The sequence below is a fragment of the Lissotriton vulgaris genome, chromosome 3_1, assembly GCF_964263255.1.
Source record: "Lissotriton vulgaris chromosome 3_1, aLisVul1.2, whole genome shotgun sequence".
Classification (NCBI taxonomy): domain Eukaryota; kingdom Metazoa; phylum Chordata; class Amphibia; order Caudata; family Salamandridae; genus Lissotriton; species Lissotriton vulgaris.
Genome location: NC_141689.1, coordinates 948,435,892 through 948,453,968, shown reverse-complemented (window position 1 = coordinate 948,453,968; position 18,077 = coordinate 948,435,892). Strand labels below are relative to the sequence as shown.

Below are 18,077 nucleotides of genomic sequence, written 5' to 3'. Positions count from 1 at the left end.
CATGACGAGCTGAGCTCGTCATGAACAATGGGATTCAACATAAATCAGCACAGGAGGAAAATAACACTAGCATCGATGGTGTTAAAATTCAATAATTTACTGCTCACAATTGTTGCGAGAGCAGTTCAACCATCAGAATCAACAATGTGGGCTCCATACCCCAGCTTTTTAACTTTACTCATGGCCTAGATCTGCATTGTGTATCACATGCAGTAAGTAGTGATGCATAGCTTGTCCAGAGTATTGCACACATTTACAGTGAGCGGCATGCACTCATTCAGTAATGTAGAGCAGCACAGTAGCCTGTTTGTTGCTGTTTCCTGCCTTTGTTGCATGCAAATAGTCCTCTCTGCAAACCACTAACCCTCTTTCCTTTTACTTTCTAGTTGTGCAACACATCAAGAGACACAACATTGTGCTGAAGCGGGAGCTGGGAGAGGGGGCCTTTGGAAAGGTGTTCTTGGCTGAGTGCTACAATCTCTACATGGAGCAAGACAAAATACTGGTGGCAGTAAAGGTAACGGTTGAAACGTTTTACTACCTAACAGGCAAAATCTAATACGGCTCATTTCTAGTGATGAATGTTTCTCCTTTGCAGAATGAGTAGGTAAATGGACGGACAAATGGCCTTATTTAGAGTTTGGCGGACAGAGTACTGTCTTGCCATATTTTGACTGCCATGACTATAATTCCCTTGCAGTATGATTATCCTGTCCCCCAAATTCTAAAATAAGGGCCTACATGTGCTTTTTGTGCAGGCCGGGGTAGAAGGCAGAACTCAACTCTAATATTTGTCAGTCATTATCAGACATTTGTAGCTTAAGAATTCCATTGGAATCAGTTATTAGAGGTCACTTGTGGTATCACAAAAAAATTCCATTACGCAATTAGAGTGAGGATATTATAAGAAATTATTATGGATGTCTTACTACACAGGAATGGATTACTTGATAAGTACTCATCATATAGTTGTTGTGGTGATTGAGAAGCATGGACAGCTATCTAATCTAAATCATATAAGCAATAAGATGCTTGAAATACTGATACATCCCAGTTGAAAAGCTGTTAGCAAAGATTTCACTTTTATGTGCGTTTGTACGTGTGTGTGTGTGTGTGTGTGTGTGTGTGTGTGTGTGTGTGTGTGCGGGCATGTATAACCAACACTGTGGGAACCGGATCAGTCCTCATACTTTGGGTTAATCCTGAACGAACCAGACAAACACTATATTTGTGATGACTGGTGTATTATAAGGACTGGTCCTCATAGTGCATTTAAGCAATTTCGAGCGAATGTATATAAAAAAAACAAAAGTGAAGTTATATTTGCCTTGGTCTGCTTTATAACCTACCCAGCAATGAAAGCTCGTGTGAAGTTAGAATAGTAATTACACACTTCATTACGGTCAATGGCCGGTCGCAGTGAAGAGCAAAACCCTTCACAACGATGTTGTGTGCATGGTTCAGTATACAAATACACAAATCATGGATTCTGTATGTATTTTACTTTTAACACAGATAAATGTAGGGATAGACAAGAAACAAATATTTTTTTCTGTCCACTCTATTGATTTTGGGAGTGTTTTTAAATGCAAGACGTTGCAAAACTAGTGCACACACCAGTCTTGCTTTCTTCTGTCTGTCCTGCTCTCTGCTATGAGAGGTTTTTCACAGTGGAAATGTTTGAATCATTTGGGAAGTGAATCATCAGGAGAACAGTGAAATCATGGGGGCTAAGGAAACATGAACATACTGAACATACTGTACTCTGGCACTGAACACATATGGCCCACGACGATTAGATGTATCCGTGGAGAAAAAGAATTTTCCCATGCCTCAAGTGCTGACAGATCTCAACCGGTCTTTGCTTTCTTTTCTTGCACAATACAAATTTGATTTCAGGTACGCTATTGGTTTGCATTTCCAAGCTGGCTTTGATGAGTATTTTTCAAATCCGGTTAGTGAATAACTGAATATTAAAATATTATAGTATTGTTCTGGGTATTTTATTGGAGAGCTTTATGATCGTTTGAAAATAAAACTTTGCTCATGTCAGGTTGACCCAGTTTCATTTTTTTGGGCTACTTTGGCTCTCTTTTGCAAAAAAAAATATATAATTTATAGCTTCTTGGGATTCATAAAAATCCTACAGCCAATTCACGGACGCTTACACATTTGTATGTGTATAACTTTTACAGCGCCCCAGGAGACACAAAAGGTGAAATATATTCAGCACTTTAGCTTCTTAGAAATATCTTCAGAATCAAAATGAAGTTTACTGATGTCTTCATCTGAATACTAAATTGTTTTTACTTGTATGTTGGCTGCAGTTTAAAAATGCATTTGTAATAGACGGTTCTAGTTAGATCAACTGCCACTTCAGATTTCTTTGAACAAATATGTTTTAGCGGCCTGTGACCCTGTTCCGATCACCGCCAGACCCAATGGTGTCCATTGATAAAAGCACTTATGAGTAGGTGAAGCGGTGCTCTTTTACACACTCTTATGCAAACGCTTTGTGAATCAGCTCTGACACATCCATCTCATTATTAGTAAAAGTGCAAAAAGATCATCGCCCTTTCCGTGTGTCCTATACCATGTCACGGGTTTTGAGGCCAGTTGACAAAGGCAAGACTGGTCGTAGCGGGCATCAGGCGTTTTCCCATGAGGCTGGAAGGTTGGCCCGTTTTGTAGCAGTGGGGGCGGATTTTCAGCGGTGCGGTAATATTAAGCCCCAGTAACAAAAGCAGCAGTGCTTTACACTTGAAAACCAGCCCGCCACCCCCACCCGGGGGTAATTGGTCCTGCAAAATTACCAGGGCTGCTTTGGGCACTCAGTTCGGCCCTGATGAAAGGTTATGTTAAAGAGTAATATGGCAGTACAGCTTGCTTACTCCAAAATGTCTCTGTTGGAATAGGTTTCCAAATTAAGACCTGTCAGATGTATTTTTTTTATCTTTTAAGCTGAACATTCTGACAATGGTACGTGTTGTTATGCTGGCAAGTAACAGCCCGTCACTCAACAAACTGTTCTATTGCTCTGGCAAAGCTCCTGGCTGTCACAGCCTTATTAATCTCTGTAAAGTATTGCTAATTGAAAGAGATAATAAAAGAGCTCACTTGTGGGGAGGAGAGAGCAGTGTGGTTTCCTGAATGCATTCCTACGAGTCCTGGCTGTTTACCAGCACCTCCCTGAAATGGCGTCCATGCATAAGTGATGATGCTCAGAGCACCACAGACAGGGACCGAGGCAGTGCGCTTTACATTTAGCCTATAAAGACAGCCAATGCAGCCGAATTTAAACAGAAAGATTCACAGAGGATTTGCACCCCTTCCTGGATAGAGGAAACTCCCCCTAAAGCAATCCAGTTATGTTTTGTTCACCTACCAATTCTTCTGATTAATGTAGACAATATAGCTGCTGCCACAGAGACATGCTTCATCACATTAAGTGATCTGTCTCTGTGGTACAGGGTTCTACTCATACTGCCGTTCAGTACATTGGAACATGGTACGAATGGCACAAGGAAAAATATAAATTTAATGAAAGAAAGAAAGAATACTCATATGACCAGTTTTTCTTATAGTGCCTATAAAATGAGTTTTAAACATTTTTTACAACTTTATTTCACTTTTTCCTGATCTTGAAAAATAAATCCTTGGATATAGGCTTACCTTGGAGTACTTAAACATAAACAAACAAGCTGGTGTGCAATTGGAACTGAGTTGAATCAAAAGGGGGAGAAGGAAGAATGTGTGATCTCTTCAGCTTCCTTGTTCAGAATCCAAAAAATCAAAGTGGGGAAGAATCACTTGTCCTGAGTAACCAGGGTTTTATTTTTGTTCGTTACGGTACCGATAAAAAACCCTCATTCACGTACTTAGGCTCGAATGGCGGTATTTCTTGGTTCTCCGCCTATCTTTGTTTTCTAGCTACGTGACAGCATCATCATCGGGTTGGAGGTGAACCACTGGTTAGTACAGTAGTGATTTAGTGATGAAAAAAAGGGGATTGGTGCGTGAGGAAAAATGTTCTTGTTAAAAAAGCCTTGGTAACCAAAAGAGAATACAATTTTATTAGGTCTAGTATTAGGCTTATTAAAAGTATGTTTGTGCGTAGAAAGGGACGTTATGGGGCTTCCGCACTGTTTAGAGTCCATAAAAAGGTCGACATGTTTCAGCTTTGATCTGCCCTGGGGGGGTCAAGTAGGCTTTCTTCAGGACCTAGAAACTAATAGAAGTGAAAAGATGAAAAAACCTCTTTTGAGAGGGTAGGTCTAGGTATATTTTCCTGACCTGTATTAAGGTCTTGGAGTACCTGTAAGTAAAAGAGGAAACATAACAAACACAGAAAATGGCAAATTGTGCTTCCTTCCATGATAGTTGCTGTTAAGATACGATTTGGCGGAAGAAAGAAACTAAGAAATAGTAATTCTTATGCAGGCAAAATTCACCAATTCCTATTTGGCAAAATGTCTCTCATTGTCCACTATGTGTATGTTTACTGGTAACCTCATGCTGTTAAAGTAGACTCGTTATATATAAACGTGAGCTAAATCATGCATCGGTATTTCTCTTGACCTTTTTTTTAAAGCATACAGGAATCATGTGTGAGCTTCGTGTTACTTTTGGGGTAGCAAGCAAGAATGATGCGCTACTGTTCTCATAAAATTGTGGCCGATGTGTTCTCATAAAATTGTGGCCGATGTGGTCGGGGTCTCATTTGTGCGTTAAATGGCTTGAGACGTACTTGTGATTATGGTGGTTGGTTTACATGAGTGCAAAATGTGTGCGTACTCGCTGCTTCATTATGGCTGTAGCAATGGCGGTTGGCGCATGGTGCCCCTTTAGCGTGTCAATCGAGACTGTATGCCGCGGGCGAGTTTACTCGGCAGGGACAGCATTCTTTAAGGTGCGGCTCGGTTAAACATGCTGCCGATATGCATCTATTTATTATTAACTTGCTTACCTTGTCCGAGTTTAATTATAAACTTCGTTGGGCCACCAGGAAGGGGGAGGGGAAGGGGAAGGGTACCTGCTGAAAAATGACAATAATATGTACAAGGCACGTTAGAAGGGGCCACAATGGTAATACTTTACGGATTCGTCGAGTTTCGGTTCTCCGACGTGGCGGCTACCTCTTGCGCAGTCGTGCACCACTTGTGCTAGCTCTGCCCTTCTCTGCCCGTATTTGGTAGGCGGGTCATCTTCCGGTGTATATATGTCTCTGTGACTCAACCAGTAAAGGAAGAGAAATGGAAAAAAGACTATCTCGGGGGGGGCCCTAATGTTAATAAAGATTTATGTAAGGTTTTGAAGCATAATTGTGCCTGGAGATCGCATTATCTCGAGTGATGGAGCATGTCTGTTCTCGATCTCATCATGATCAGAATTGCACATCGAGCCCAATTTCTGTGTATACAGTGATTCTGCCATTTGACCTGCATCGAAAGTGTTGATTAATATTCAATTGTTACTGTGATCCTCGTGACATATTGGAGTATGGGAAGTATGCTTATTTAGAGTACTTTATACTGATACTTAGCGAAAGTGACAGATTCTGACACATCGTGTCTATGTGTACATAACCGAGGTGATGCAATTAGGTGGTATGTGTGTTTATTCCTCTTATGGCCAGGTTTATCCTTCGGTGCACAGCTGGTCAGTTTTGTGGGTTTCCGGATGATACAGGATAAGTTACCTGTGTATGTTGATGATGGAGCGTCAGTTGTGAAGTGTGAATCATTACTTACCTTGCCTATTTGCTATCCCCATGATGGTATGTATAGATTACTTAGTAAGTGGTCAGTGGTTTAGGCTCAGCCAGGGAATTTGGTCATTGAGACCGTGGGTGTTAGTTTGTAATCGGTGGACCCATCTTTGTCCCTTTCAAAAAGGATTCTCTGCATTGTGGTCTTTTGTAGTGAGCGTTTCCAAGATGACCCATCGCAAATCACTTGTTTTGTGTTTTTTCTCTATATAGTGATTGCTCATTTTGGTGGTGTTCCTTTGGCATTTGACTTTGCTTCTGTGCTCTACTATCCTCTGCTTGACTTTCCGGCATGTCATCCGGATGTAACGTAGGTTACATGGGCAAGTGATCATGTATATTGCGTGAGAAGTATCGCAATTGGTATGGTATCTGATTGTCCATTTGAGATTGAGAAGTAGTTGTATTGTCTTTGTTGTTGTCGTCAGTTCACAGACTGAACATGACCCAAAAGGGTAGTGACCCGTTACTGGTGGGTAGTTCCATAATTGTGGGATGAGGTCCTTTTTCCTGGGTGGTGGGGGTCTTGTATGTATGAGTATGTATCTGAGGTTCTGAGTCCTCTTGTTGGCGAATCTCAGTTTAGGCCAGATCAGTGTCCCAGATGTTATAATTCTCCAGTTTTTGTTGACAATCTTTTTTACATTATTGGAGGCTGCATTGTAGGTGGTTACACAGGTAACTATGTCGCTCTCTGGTGCTCTAGTGGTGGTTTCTAAGAGACACTCTCTGGGTTGATTCCTCACTCGCTTCTTGCATTTGTTGATTGTCCTCTCTGGATATTCTCGTGCTCTGAGTTTAGTACAGAGGTCTTCTGCTTGTTTCTTATAGTCATAGATGTTACTGCAATTGCGCCTGGGGCGTACGAATTGGCTGTAAGGGAGATTATCCTTCAGTGGTCGGGGATGAAAGCTTTATTAGAGAGTAGACTTTTCTTCGCAGTTGGCTTAAAGAAGGTTCGTGTCTGTAAGGTGCCCCTCTCCGCATAGATGGTAATATCCAGGAAGTCTAAGTTCTTTTTATCAGCTGAGTAGGTGAATTTCAACCATTCGTCTCTGGTGTTCAGCCATTGGTGGCAATCTTCCAGGCTTGTTTCGTCGCCTTCCCAGATCATGACGATATCGTTGATGCAGCGATTCCAAAAAAGAATCTTATTTTGGTAAGGGTTGGTAGTGTTTTGTATTTAGTTCTCTTCAAACTCGCTCACGTAGAGCCGAGCCACACTAGGGGCAAATGTGCTGCCCATTGATGTACCATGGCACTGTTGATACAGGGTGTTGTTGTACTCGAAGTAGTTCTCAGTTAGAACCAGTTTGCAACATTTTAGGACAAAGTGTCTTGGTGTTTTATGGTCCCATTGTGTGTTGAACAATACTTTCTCTAGGGTGTCCAGAGTCTTTTTTTGGAGGGAGGCTCGTATAAAGGCTCTCTACGTCGAGGCCTACAAGTAACATACTTTCTTCCGAATATGTCTGTTGAGCTATGAGATTTAGTAAATCTCTTGTGTCCTTCAGGTATGTGGGGGTCCTCTGAACCAAAGGCTTCAGATACTGATCTGCAAACTGGGAAAGTGGTTCGAGAACCGAACCTATCCCCGAGACAATTGGTCTCCCCGGTGGTGGCCTTTATATGAGGCAATGTTGTACGGTGTGGCATTTACATTTCAAGGAATGCATCTGATTTGACTACTTATAGTAACAATTTAGAACAGTGTAACAGATGCCCCATTGACGCAGGGCACAAGGAGGAGGGGTTACAGGGGGTCACAGGAGTCGCGAACTTCTGGAGACGCGGAAAGTGTATATCGGCCAAAAACGGCCTCAAACGTGAGGTGCGGGGAGTGATTTGTTGGCCTCGCATCACTATAGGAGCGTACTGTGAAGCTGCCATCACACAGTGAGCTCAGGAGAAGGCGGAGTGACACCAGGAACGTGCCTGGATACATCGGAGAGCTGAAGGTGCCCAGTATTTTTTTTGTTTTGTTTTTTTGTCTGCAACTGCCTACCTTCAACTGCCTACCTGCCACTGCCGGTACTGCTAACAGCGCACTAGGAGGCGCTTAAAGGGGAGTTAGGGCTTCCGCAGAACGGGAGCCCAGTACTTTTTGTTTGCAACTGCCTACCTGCCACTGCGACCGCCACCACTGCAACTGCGGAGTCCTGGAGAGGGCCGGGAAAGCTTGCTGGCAATCGGGCTGACAGGCGGACCGGAACTACTCATCCCACCACCCTTGCGCGCTACACGCCGCGTTCTGCTAACAGCGCACCAGACGAAGGCTGAGTGACACCAGGAACGTGCCTGGAGACATCGGAGAGCTGAGGCCGAAGGAGGCCGGGCAGGGCCATGTCATTTTCAACTTCCACCCTGGAGGTTATATAGACAAGCAATGCGCCTAGGAAAAGGTACTCTCTGGCTGACTGGTTGGGGATTTCCTATTAACTTGACCAATCCAACTGATTTTAATTGACTTTACCAACTTTTTTTATGATCAGTTTGTTTTTGGTGTCAGGGGAGGAATTAAATCATGGCCAAATCCAGAGTAGGGCAGGGGATGGTAGGCACGTTGGACGCCTTTCTGATAAGAGCAGAATCGGCACTCATACATGAAATAGGTGAATTACCAGAACGTAGATTGTCTCTGTCTAAGGATCCCTCTGCTTTACCAGTACTGGAACTTAATAGCCCTGGTACTTTGGGGCTGCCTTTTGGCCAGGACGACTGCCTATCTCACCCACAAGGCAGTGGGTAGCTTTCACAAAACATAACACCACAAATCTCTAAAAAAGTCAGCCCAAAAATTACAACTAGAGGCCAGTTATCAACAAATAAGGGGGGTGGGAGTAAGGCCCCACAGCCAAGAAAAAAAGGGACAGGTAGTAACTAAACATCTCAAATCGATCGATGCACTCCCTAGGCTAGAGATTGATCAATGTGAGCTTGTAGATAATGACCATAATTTGGAAGCCAATAGGCCCATATCGCAAGTAGAGGTGACCCCCACCACAAACATGCCATCAGTAGAAGGGGGGCCTTTTTGGGGCAAACTGCAAGCGGTATTAATAGCACACTTAAACCTATCCTCCAAAAATTGACCGATATTGGGATTAGGCTAGATTCACTTGAGGAGAAAACCAAGATACTCCCACCTCCACTAGCTCACATGCATAAGCTAAAAGAAAATGCGATTGGGGCGGTTGGGGAGGAAATACGGATCTTGATTCCCCCAGTCGAAGCACATTTACAGGATGGTTTAGACCAAAGAAAGGCCCATCCATATGATAACCACCTAGCATCACAGAACCAGGATCCTATGCGAAGAGATGGACAGCCCACACAAAATAATTCTTCTGATATGAGATGGGTAAACCTGGAGCACGCTAAATCAGACACTAATCCCTTAAGTCAAGGCCCCATCATAGGTCAGCAGAGAGACAATTCGATCACAAGTGATACTGATATCAATCTGCACCTCCCGCCACAAGCTACACCTCACATCATTATCCTAGCTAATGTCCCGGTACTACCGTTAGGTCAGAGGGAACATTGGTCCTCATTGAGGAATAGGGCATTACATTTTTTAAATACAAAAACAGGATTGGCTAATAAATTGTTATTTGCTGATTTTAACATGGCCCGTAGGATTAGGTGGGTGGGGGCAACAACCAAAAATCTAGCAGGAGACTGTGCTGTGCTGACTTTTAGATCCCCAGGCCTAGTCAAATCAATACTTGATATGACGACAAATCAAAATCAAAGTGAGCATATTCATACTATCTCAGTACTCCTGTTGGGCTTTTTTTAATCCTCCACCTAAATTATTAAACCATAACACGGAAGAAGTGAGATACACCTTGATCTACCAGTGCCCTAAGCATATTGAGACACAACCCTGGTTCCATAGAAACCGATTTGCCCCACTGAGTGATTTGGCTGAAATAGATTGACTGCCAACCAATGGGGGTAGGTTGAAGGAAAACATTCTTGATCCTCATAAAACTGGCATGGGTGCTGTGGTACTTAATGATAATTTTGGGCAACATCCTCTGAAGTCGAGTCAAGGGTCTGATAAATGCCCTTTATTCCAGTTATATAATATGAGTGAGAGTATGGGAGGGTTGGGTTTAATTACTGCCCCATCTGACCAGACCCCAAGTGGCCCTAATGGACAAGCCATGCAAGTATCTTATCCTCAAAGAAATTGTCATCAGCTACGCCTACTTTCCTGGAATGTAGCAGGGATTATCCCAAAGCTAACAGATGAGGTCTGGGTTCGGTACATTAAAACATTTGATATCATTTTTACCCAGGAAATGTGGAGTAGATCGGATGTTAACATAGATGGCTATTCGTCTCTAAATGTTTTGGCGGAACCATCATTGTCAGGGAGGGCAAGGGGGGGATTGGTAACTTTGATCTCAGTGGGGTATGAGACGCTCGTAATCAAAAAGGTAATTGATTCACCCTGGTACCAACTGAACATGTGTTTCAATTTGTTAGATGTAAGCTTATTATTAATCAATTGGTACTATAACATTTTCGATGAGCAAAGATCGGGGGTCATAAATCAATTACAAGAGGAAATTGACAAAATAGCACTAAAATTCACTCCCTTATGTATTATCTGGGTTGGAGATTTCAACTGTACACTATGTCAGCAAAGCAGTAACAAAGTGTGCGGGTTGTCTGATCTTGATGATTCACCGCTTGCCCATTTTAAACATATTCCTCAGGGGGATGCATTAAATTCAATCATTCTTGTTAACGACTTATCCCCAGCAAACAATTTAGTGGATAGCTCGGTGGTATATTTTCCGTCATTTCAGGGCGGGGGCAGAACCAGTACAATTGATTTTATGTGGGTTACCTGGAGATATTTCAATCTTCTAGAACATTTCCTGGTTGAACCAAACCCTGCCAGTGACCACAACCCTCTAACAGCCTCTCTAAAAATTAAGGCCCCAAAGGGGATGGCTGTGGACTGTCCTATAAAATATAATTGTAATCAAGGGGTAAGGTTGAAATGGGATACTTTGGATCATGTAAAATTTGAGGAGAATATAATTAAGTCTAACTCAACTGATGTCATGATCTGTTTAATTTATTTAGCCCCCCCGGAATCCATTATAGGGAGTTTTGAGATTATATGTGAAGATGTGGCAAAGAAATTGCTTAAATCATTTAAAAAAATGAATCGCCCTGAACACAAATTGTTTGATTCGGAGTGCTCAGTGGCAAACAGAGTTTTAAAAACAGCATTAAGCACGGTACCACCGGATAGGGCCTTGTTTAAGGAAGCTAGACGGGCTTACAAAAACACAATAGAGCGTAGAAAAGAAGAATTGAGACGCCAGGCCTTGGAAGATTTAGAGAAGGCAGGAATGCTAAGAGATTCCAGGTCCTTTTGGGAGGTGATTAATCGTCCACTCTTCACAGATGTAAGCAGGAACGTGGAATCAAATATAACTGGTTTAGCTTGGGAGTCCCATTTTACGAAGATTTTTTAACCCAAATGATATTAGTTTACATGTCAGTCAGCCAGATATATTTTTTAATCCTGAATCTGCCCGGCAATTCAGTGCATTCCTAACCTTAGGCGAAGTGGAGGAGGCTCTTAGAATGGGCATTGCCTCTAAAGCCCCAGGCCCAGACGGGGTACCTTTGGACTTCTTTAAAAGAAATCCAGTACTTTGGGGCCCTGAACTAGTTTCAAGTTTATTTTTATTTGCTTTGGTACTCAACTGAGGACAACAAAAAGAACTTGAGGGTCTGCAGAATTGAGAAAAGGAAGTGGCCACAAGATAATCTTGTGGTCACTTCCTTTTCTCAATTCTGCAGACCCTCAAGTTCTTTTTGTTGTTGTAATGTAGTTCAATAGGGGTATGAACTTGACAGGTCGGTAAATATTGTCCTCTGGACCCTTCCTAATAGTTGTATTCTTACTCAACTGAGGACCACAAATATTTTAATCATAAAATTCAGTTTTACACCATTTAAAATTTCTCATGTTAATACAAAGTTAAAAATGGTTTTAAAAATTTGTAAAATTTATGACAGACAAATTCATTTGGGGGAAATTTGCATAAAATGATCAGTTCCTTTGCTGAGTTAATTTTACATTTGACGTATATAGATTGCAAAGACTTTTTCCTTGCCATTATCACTTTTGGATTTGGGCATACAAACTTTAAATGCTCTAAATCCTGCTCTCCGCCATTACACAAGTTACATATCGGGCTTTCCTTTAAGTACCATTTAAATGTTACGGTTTTGACTGGTAATATGCCAAACCGGAGCAGAACGATCGCTCTTCTGACGCCATGATTTAGATTAAATGCGATATACTGCTGAGGTTTCTGAAATGTTATTAATTCAATAAAATTCTTATATACATTTAGTTTAGAGCAATGCGAGAAGTCTAGTTCGAAGCTAAATCTTGAAGTGTAATGTTTTAAAAAGAGCTTCAACTGGGCTGGTGTCCGAGCTAGCAGCAAATCGGTGTTAGTCTCTGCTAGCTTAAAAGCTATTGACATGTTCCTAGAAAATACATGTTTAGACGAGTCTCGGTCAAAGGTCTCAGTTTTGAGCAGGGATCTGAGAGTTCCTTCCTCCGCATGTAGGAGATTGCACGCCCACCTGATGATATTAGCGATTCCTCGAGAGTAAGAGCTGGTTAATGAAAGCTCGAGGCGTAGAGCTTGTACTGGGACAGCCTGAGACACCTTCATTAATCTCCGTAGTATTTTCCCTTCTTTTAGGTCTAGGAAGCTCCATTGATTTATAGGAATATATTCCAGAGCATATGATAGTACTGGTGGTATCTTGACGCTGTACACCTTAGGCAGGGAACATAAGTGCCTGTGTCCCGAGGCTGCGTATAACCTTAAGAGAGCTCCCACATGTACATCAGATTTCCTGATTAAGTTCACAATCTGTGGGCGATTTTGTAGGGTGTTGGAGAAAATTCTACCATGATAGGTATATTCCTTCACCTCTTCCACCTTTTCTCCCCCAAGGGTCCAGCAATATTTCAGGCTCTTTTTCCTCCCCGAAAACGAGACTATTTTTGTTTCAGTAATGTTAGGGATTAAGTAGTTTTCCTCCGTATATTTATGCAGTGCCTGAAGATTGTTTTGTAGACCAAATGGAGTTAGGTCTAATATGATAATATCATTTGCATATTCCAGTGTATGTATGTTATGGGAGGCTATCTTTGGTGGAAAATTATGTACTTGCTGGAAGTATTGAGGCATGTCACTAAGATAGAGTGAAAATAACAGGGGGGCGCGAAGACATCCTTGTTTGAGGCCGTTAGGGGTTGGGATAGGGCTAGTTAGGCCCTTTTCCCGCCCCATTTGAACCTGGCACCAGGTGTCTGTGTGCAGAGAGATTAATATTCGTAATAGTTGATCTGGGATACCCATTTTACTAAGTTTTTTCCAAAGTATTCCTCTGTCCACCCTGTCAAACGCGGTCGAAAAATCGATAAAAGCTGCATAGACAATCTGAGATTTAATGGTCACATATTTGTCTAGGATGGTTTGTAGCACCGCGATATTATCCGTGACTGAATGCTTTGGCCTAAAGCCTGCCTGGTATAGAAGAATCAGTCCAGATGAAAAGGCCCAGTTTTTAAGTTGGTCCAGGACCTCAGCCATAAAGATCTTTCCTGTGGCATCCAAAAGAGCTATTTGTCTATAGTTACCAGGTTGGAGTCTTGATCCCTTTTTATGAATAGGAATAATGATGCTCCCCTTCCTAGACTTTGGATTTTCCCCAGTGCTAAAGATGTAGTTAAAAAGGGGGGAAAGCATCCTGCTCCATCCTTTAGGGTGAGGACTGGAGGACCTTGATTGGAATTTGGTCAGGGCCTGTAGCTCCTGTTGATCTCGCTTTTCTTATATGCATCTCGATGGAGAAGGGGGTAGATGTTCTACTATTTTGAGATTTAATTTCTGGGTTGCTTGAGAACGTATGAGCCATTTCTGAGGTGGTATTTAATTTATATAGATTAGCAAGATAAGTTTTCCATTCTTTTGGGGGAACCGGGATAGCTTGTAGTGCTTTTTTTGTGCCTGTTTCTTTGGAGATTATAGACCAATAGACACGTTGATTGTAGTGCTTTGCTGCTATCTGCGGATCCACCCAGTTTTTATCTTGGGCTATTCTCTTATGTTTTTGTTTTTCCCTCCTGCGTTGGTTCTTTAGTTTATTAATTTCTACCTGTCTAGACAATGATCCTTCTAGGAACTGTGCTCTTATCAGTTTATTTAGAAGCTTTGTACTGGTGGTTAGCTTTGAATTTTTGTATTGAGTCTTTGTAGGTCTTGATTGCTTCAACTTTTCCTGCAATGTTTGCGTTAGTATATTAATGATCATTTCAAAATTGGTTATTGGGTTTGTAGAGTACTTTATTTGTAGAAGCTGGTTAGTGTCTATTAAGGTAGTTATCTTATTAGGTGTTGTTGAGTTCCAAAGTATCCACCTTTGCTTATGGTTTACCATAACTGTACTGTACTTGTACATGATGTGGCTAGTTGGACATAGATATATTTTCCATTCTGTGCGTAACAGCAGAATGGCATGATCGCTTCCATAGACGAAATTAATTTGGAGTTGTGAGGCGAGCCCAAACAAGTCAAGGCTACATATTATGTAATCCAGAATTGAGGAGCTGTTGCTTCCCTTTCTTGTGTTTGAGGCGGGAATGTCGCCTTCCACGTTCCCGTTTAGCAAGATTCCATTTAACATTGGAAGTGTTGCTAGTAACATTTTTCCTCTTTTATCCGCCTTGGTCCCTATAGGAAATACTGGTAGGGAAATTTCCAGCACCTCTTCTTTGTACCAATTGGCCCATTTTATTATTTCCTCATTGGATAGTTTTCCATTAAGGTCACCCATAATAAGGAATGATGGATAATCGATGATTTGTTCAATGTCTTCCCAAATTTCTATTAGCAATTTTGGAAGACATTTAATAGTTCAGGGCCCCAGTACATTGGGGCCCTGAACTATTAAATGTTTTTAGAACTGCCTTAACGGGCCAGACCTCACAATCTTGGAAGAAAGCTGTGGTAGTGCCAATATTTAAAAAGGGAAATAGAAATGATCCGACCTGTTACAGGCCGATTTCCTTTATAGATTCCACATGTAAGGTAATGGGGAGGATAATTCTGGCACGCCTGGAGTTATGGGCTGATAATGCTGGGCTAATATCACATACCCAATATGGGTTTAGGAAAGGAATGGGAACTGTGAACAGTGCCGTAACTTGTCCATGATCATGGGCAAGTACAGGAAGGCCAGGGGAGCGTCAATCCACCTGGCTCTCATGGACTTGTCCAGTGCTTTTGACACGGTGTGCAGGAGCAAGTTGTGGGCGCTGATGGACGATTTGGGCTTCGAGGAACCACTTGTCACTATCCTGCGCACAGACTATATGCTTCCGCCTCTGTAGTTATCCGGTATGGCCCAGGGGGAGAGAAGATAAAGCCCATTGCGTCGACAGAGGGGGTTCGGCAAGGCTACATCCTAGCCCCGTTATTATTTCTGGTTCATACAAATGGGCTGGAGCAGTTTTTGTTAAACAAACATTTGGAATGCCCAAAAATAGCAGGTGCCCAAGTACCTTTATTGTTGTATGCTGATGATACAGTCCTAATGGACTTGACTGCCAACAGCCTTCAGGGATGTTTGGAAGCTTTCACTGTATATATGACGTCTCTAGATCTGAAGGTGAATTATAAGAAATCCTTTGTCATGGTATGCGGGCCCAAATTAACGAAAACACGAAAATAAACAGTGAATGGGACAGCTATTGAGAAGGTAAAAAATGTTAGTTATCTGGGGAATGTTTTTCATTCTAACCTAAATTGGGACCAACTTTTAGTATCCCGGGTTCAACAAGCTTCAAGAGTTATTGAGGGGCTGTTTCGATTTGCTGCCAAACTTGGTCATAAGCCTGTTGCAGAGCTGAGAACCCTGTACAAATCAAAATGTCTGTCAGGAGCAACTTATGGTGTAGGAGTGTGGGGATATCAAAAGAGTACCCAGAGCCAAATAATTGAGAACACATTTTTGAAGAGACTCTTATTTATCCCGTCTAGTTCGCCTCCCTCATTTTGTCACTCGGAGGTGGGCATGGATTATATTGCAGCCAGAATACACATGGCACCCCTGTTTTTATGGGGGAAAATCTGGTCTTCAGAGGAACTTAATTTCTCCCTACTTGTCTTAAAATATTGCATGAATTTAGACAATGCATGGTGGTACCCTATGTCAAACAAACTTTTTATAAGATAGGATTAGAAGATTTGTATGATAAGCCTGAGTGTATACCGCCAAACATGAAAGTGTCCATAAAAGAGCTTTTGAATCTGAGCTGAGTATATCTTCTAGGTCCATAGACAACCGGACCCCCCTTTTTTAAAGCAGCAAAAATGTTATTGTTCTTTTAGATTACAGGGAAATGCACGTTTTTTAATGACTAGATTTCGTTTAGGTACATTGCACTTTCTTGTGGCTTTTCCAAAACAGGTGAGGTGGTGTGAGAGGCTACCCCCCTGTCCTAGTAACAATACAGCCCAACAAAATACTATGCACCTTATGTTATATTACACATTATATAAAGACCCCAGGGCGAGTTTTCTAAACCAATTTTAAACGAAAATTGTTTCCTCTCCCATAAAGAGGGTTTTAATTATTTACATTCCTTAGCAAATGTTTCCATTTGTAGCTCTGTGCTTAGTTTTATAAAAATTGTTTTTATAATAAGGAAACGATATGCAATGTAAAAGTATGTATTTAGGTTGTTTATTGTCTGCGAAAGATATTATGTATGCTTTTTGTAAATACTGTCTTATTTTATGATTGTATGTCTTCCTTGTGAACTTTTATGATTCATCTGGAATCGAATAAAGGTTTCTGACTGACTGACTGACTACTTATAATTTTCATTGTAATAGAGTTTTTTAACTACCTAAACACCTTTCAGGTTATTTGATCTTGCTGTACATTGGAACGACTGGGATATTATGCATGTGTTTCTTGCAAGATAGCAGCATTTGAGTATGTATACACCTGGGCTCAGATTTACAAAGATTGTGCATCAAGTTTACCTTACTTTTTATGCAGATTAGACACAAAATTCAGGTTAGTTTTCAAAAGCCAACCCAAAGCACAATTTGCGGTAGTTTGCAACCTAATGTAATGAAACAAAGCGCAATGCACTGCTTTGCTATACTTTGCGTCAAGGGGAGTTCCATGGGGGGGCATGGGCTCTTCCATGCAACCGCCCATGGGTTTTGCTGCAAATCTAGGCAGGGACTTGCACCAAAATCCTGTGCCCCAACTTCCTGAGGCATGCGTAATGAGGAGAAATAATGTTATTTCTACTCCCTTTTACCTCTTTGCATGTGTGATGCATTCTGCAACACACATGCAAAGAGGAAATTTATTTTATTTATTTATTTATTCAAGAGTTTTATATAGCGCTGGCTAGACCCGGAGGTATCAGAGCGCTTTAAATGAGGTTCCACAAAAGTTACATTACAAGATTACATCAGCTCCACTTTACATCAGTTGCTAGACAAACAATTGCAAGAGTAGAGAAGATGAGATAATTGAAGTGTAGAGGGGAAGGGGGTAAGGGTAGAGGGATGGGAGGGAGATACGGCAGAGAGACGAAAGGAAAGTCTGTCCAAAGTCCGGCTGGGTAGGTGAGGGTCGAGGGGAAGTCCCAAAACCCATCTCCTCTATAGCTATCAGGTAGCTCCACCGGGCATTGGCCAAATAGCTCGGTCTCAATATGAAAAATAATTAGAGAAACGTGGAGGGCAAAATAAATGGAGCGTAGAGGGGGGGGCATGGAAGGAGAGAAAGGGGGGATAGGGGAAGAGACAACAGGGAGAGACGAAATGAAGTCTGTCTAAAGGCCGACTGGGTAGGTGACGACCAAGGAGGGAGTCCACGGCCCATTTCCCCTCTAGCTGAACCAGGTAGCTCCATCGGAGAGAGAAGAGAAGGAGAGACAAAAGTAGAGGGAGGATGTGGGAAGAGATGACAGGAGAGACGAAAGGAAGTCTGGCTGAAGACCGACTGGGTAGGTGACATCCAAGGAGGGAATCCCCGACCTGTCTCCCCTATAGCTAAACCAGGTAGCTACATTGTGCCTCAGACAAAATAGCTAGATCTCAAATACCGAGGGAGAATTCGCAGATAGATAGGGTGGGGACTAAGGGCCAGGACAGGTGAAGACAGAGGTCAGCAGCAGGAAAGAGGAGAGGAGTAGAGCGAGGAGATAAACAGGGTGGTG

General features: G+C 42.1%; 1 protein-coding gene across 6 annotated transcripts in view; it reads left to right on the top strand.

The window, feature by feature from the left end:
- NTRK2 (neurotrophic receptor tyrosine kinase 2) overlaps window positions 1-18,077 on the top strand; it is a 528,847-nt gene that overhangs the window by 396,200 nt on the left and 114,570 nt on the right. For all 6 annotated transcript variants that reach the window (XM_086961298.1, XM_086961302.1, XM_086961301.1 and 3 more), the window contains one exon: window positions 387-517. In XM_086961298.1, the coding sequence (XP_086817424.1) occupies window positions 387-517 (131 nt within the window). The remainder of the gene's footprint in view (window positions 1-386; window positions 518-18,077) is intronic.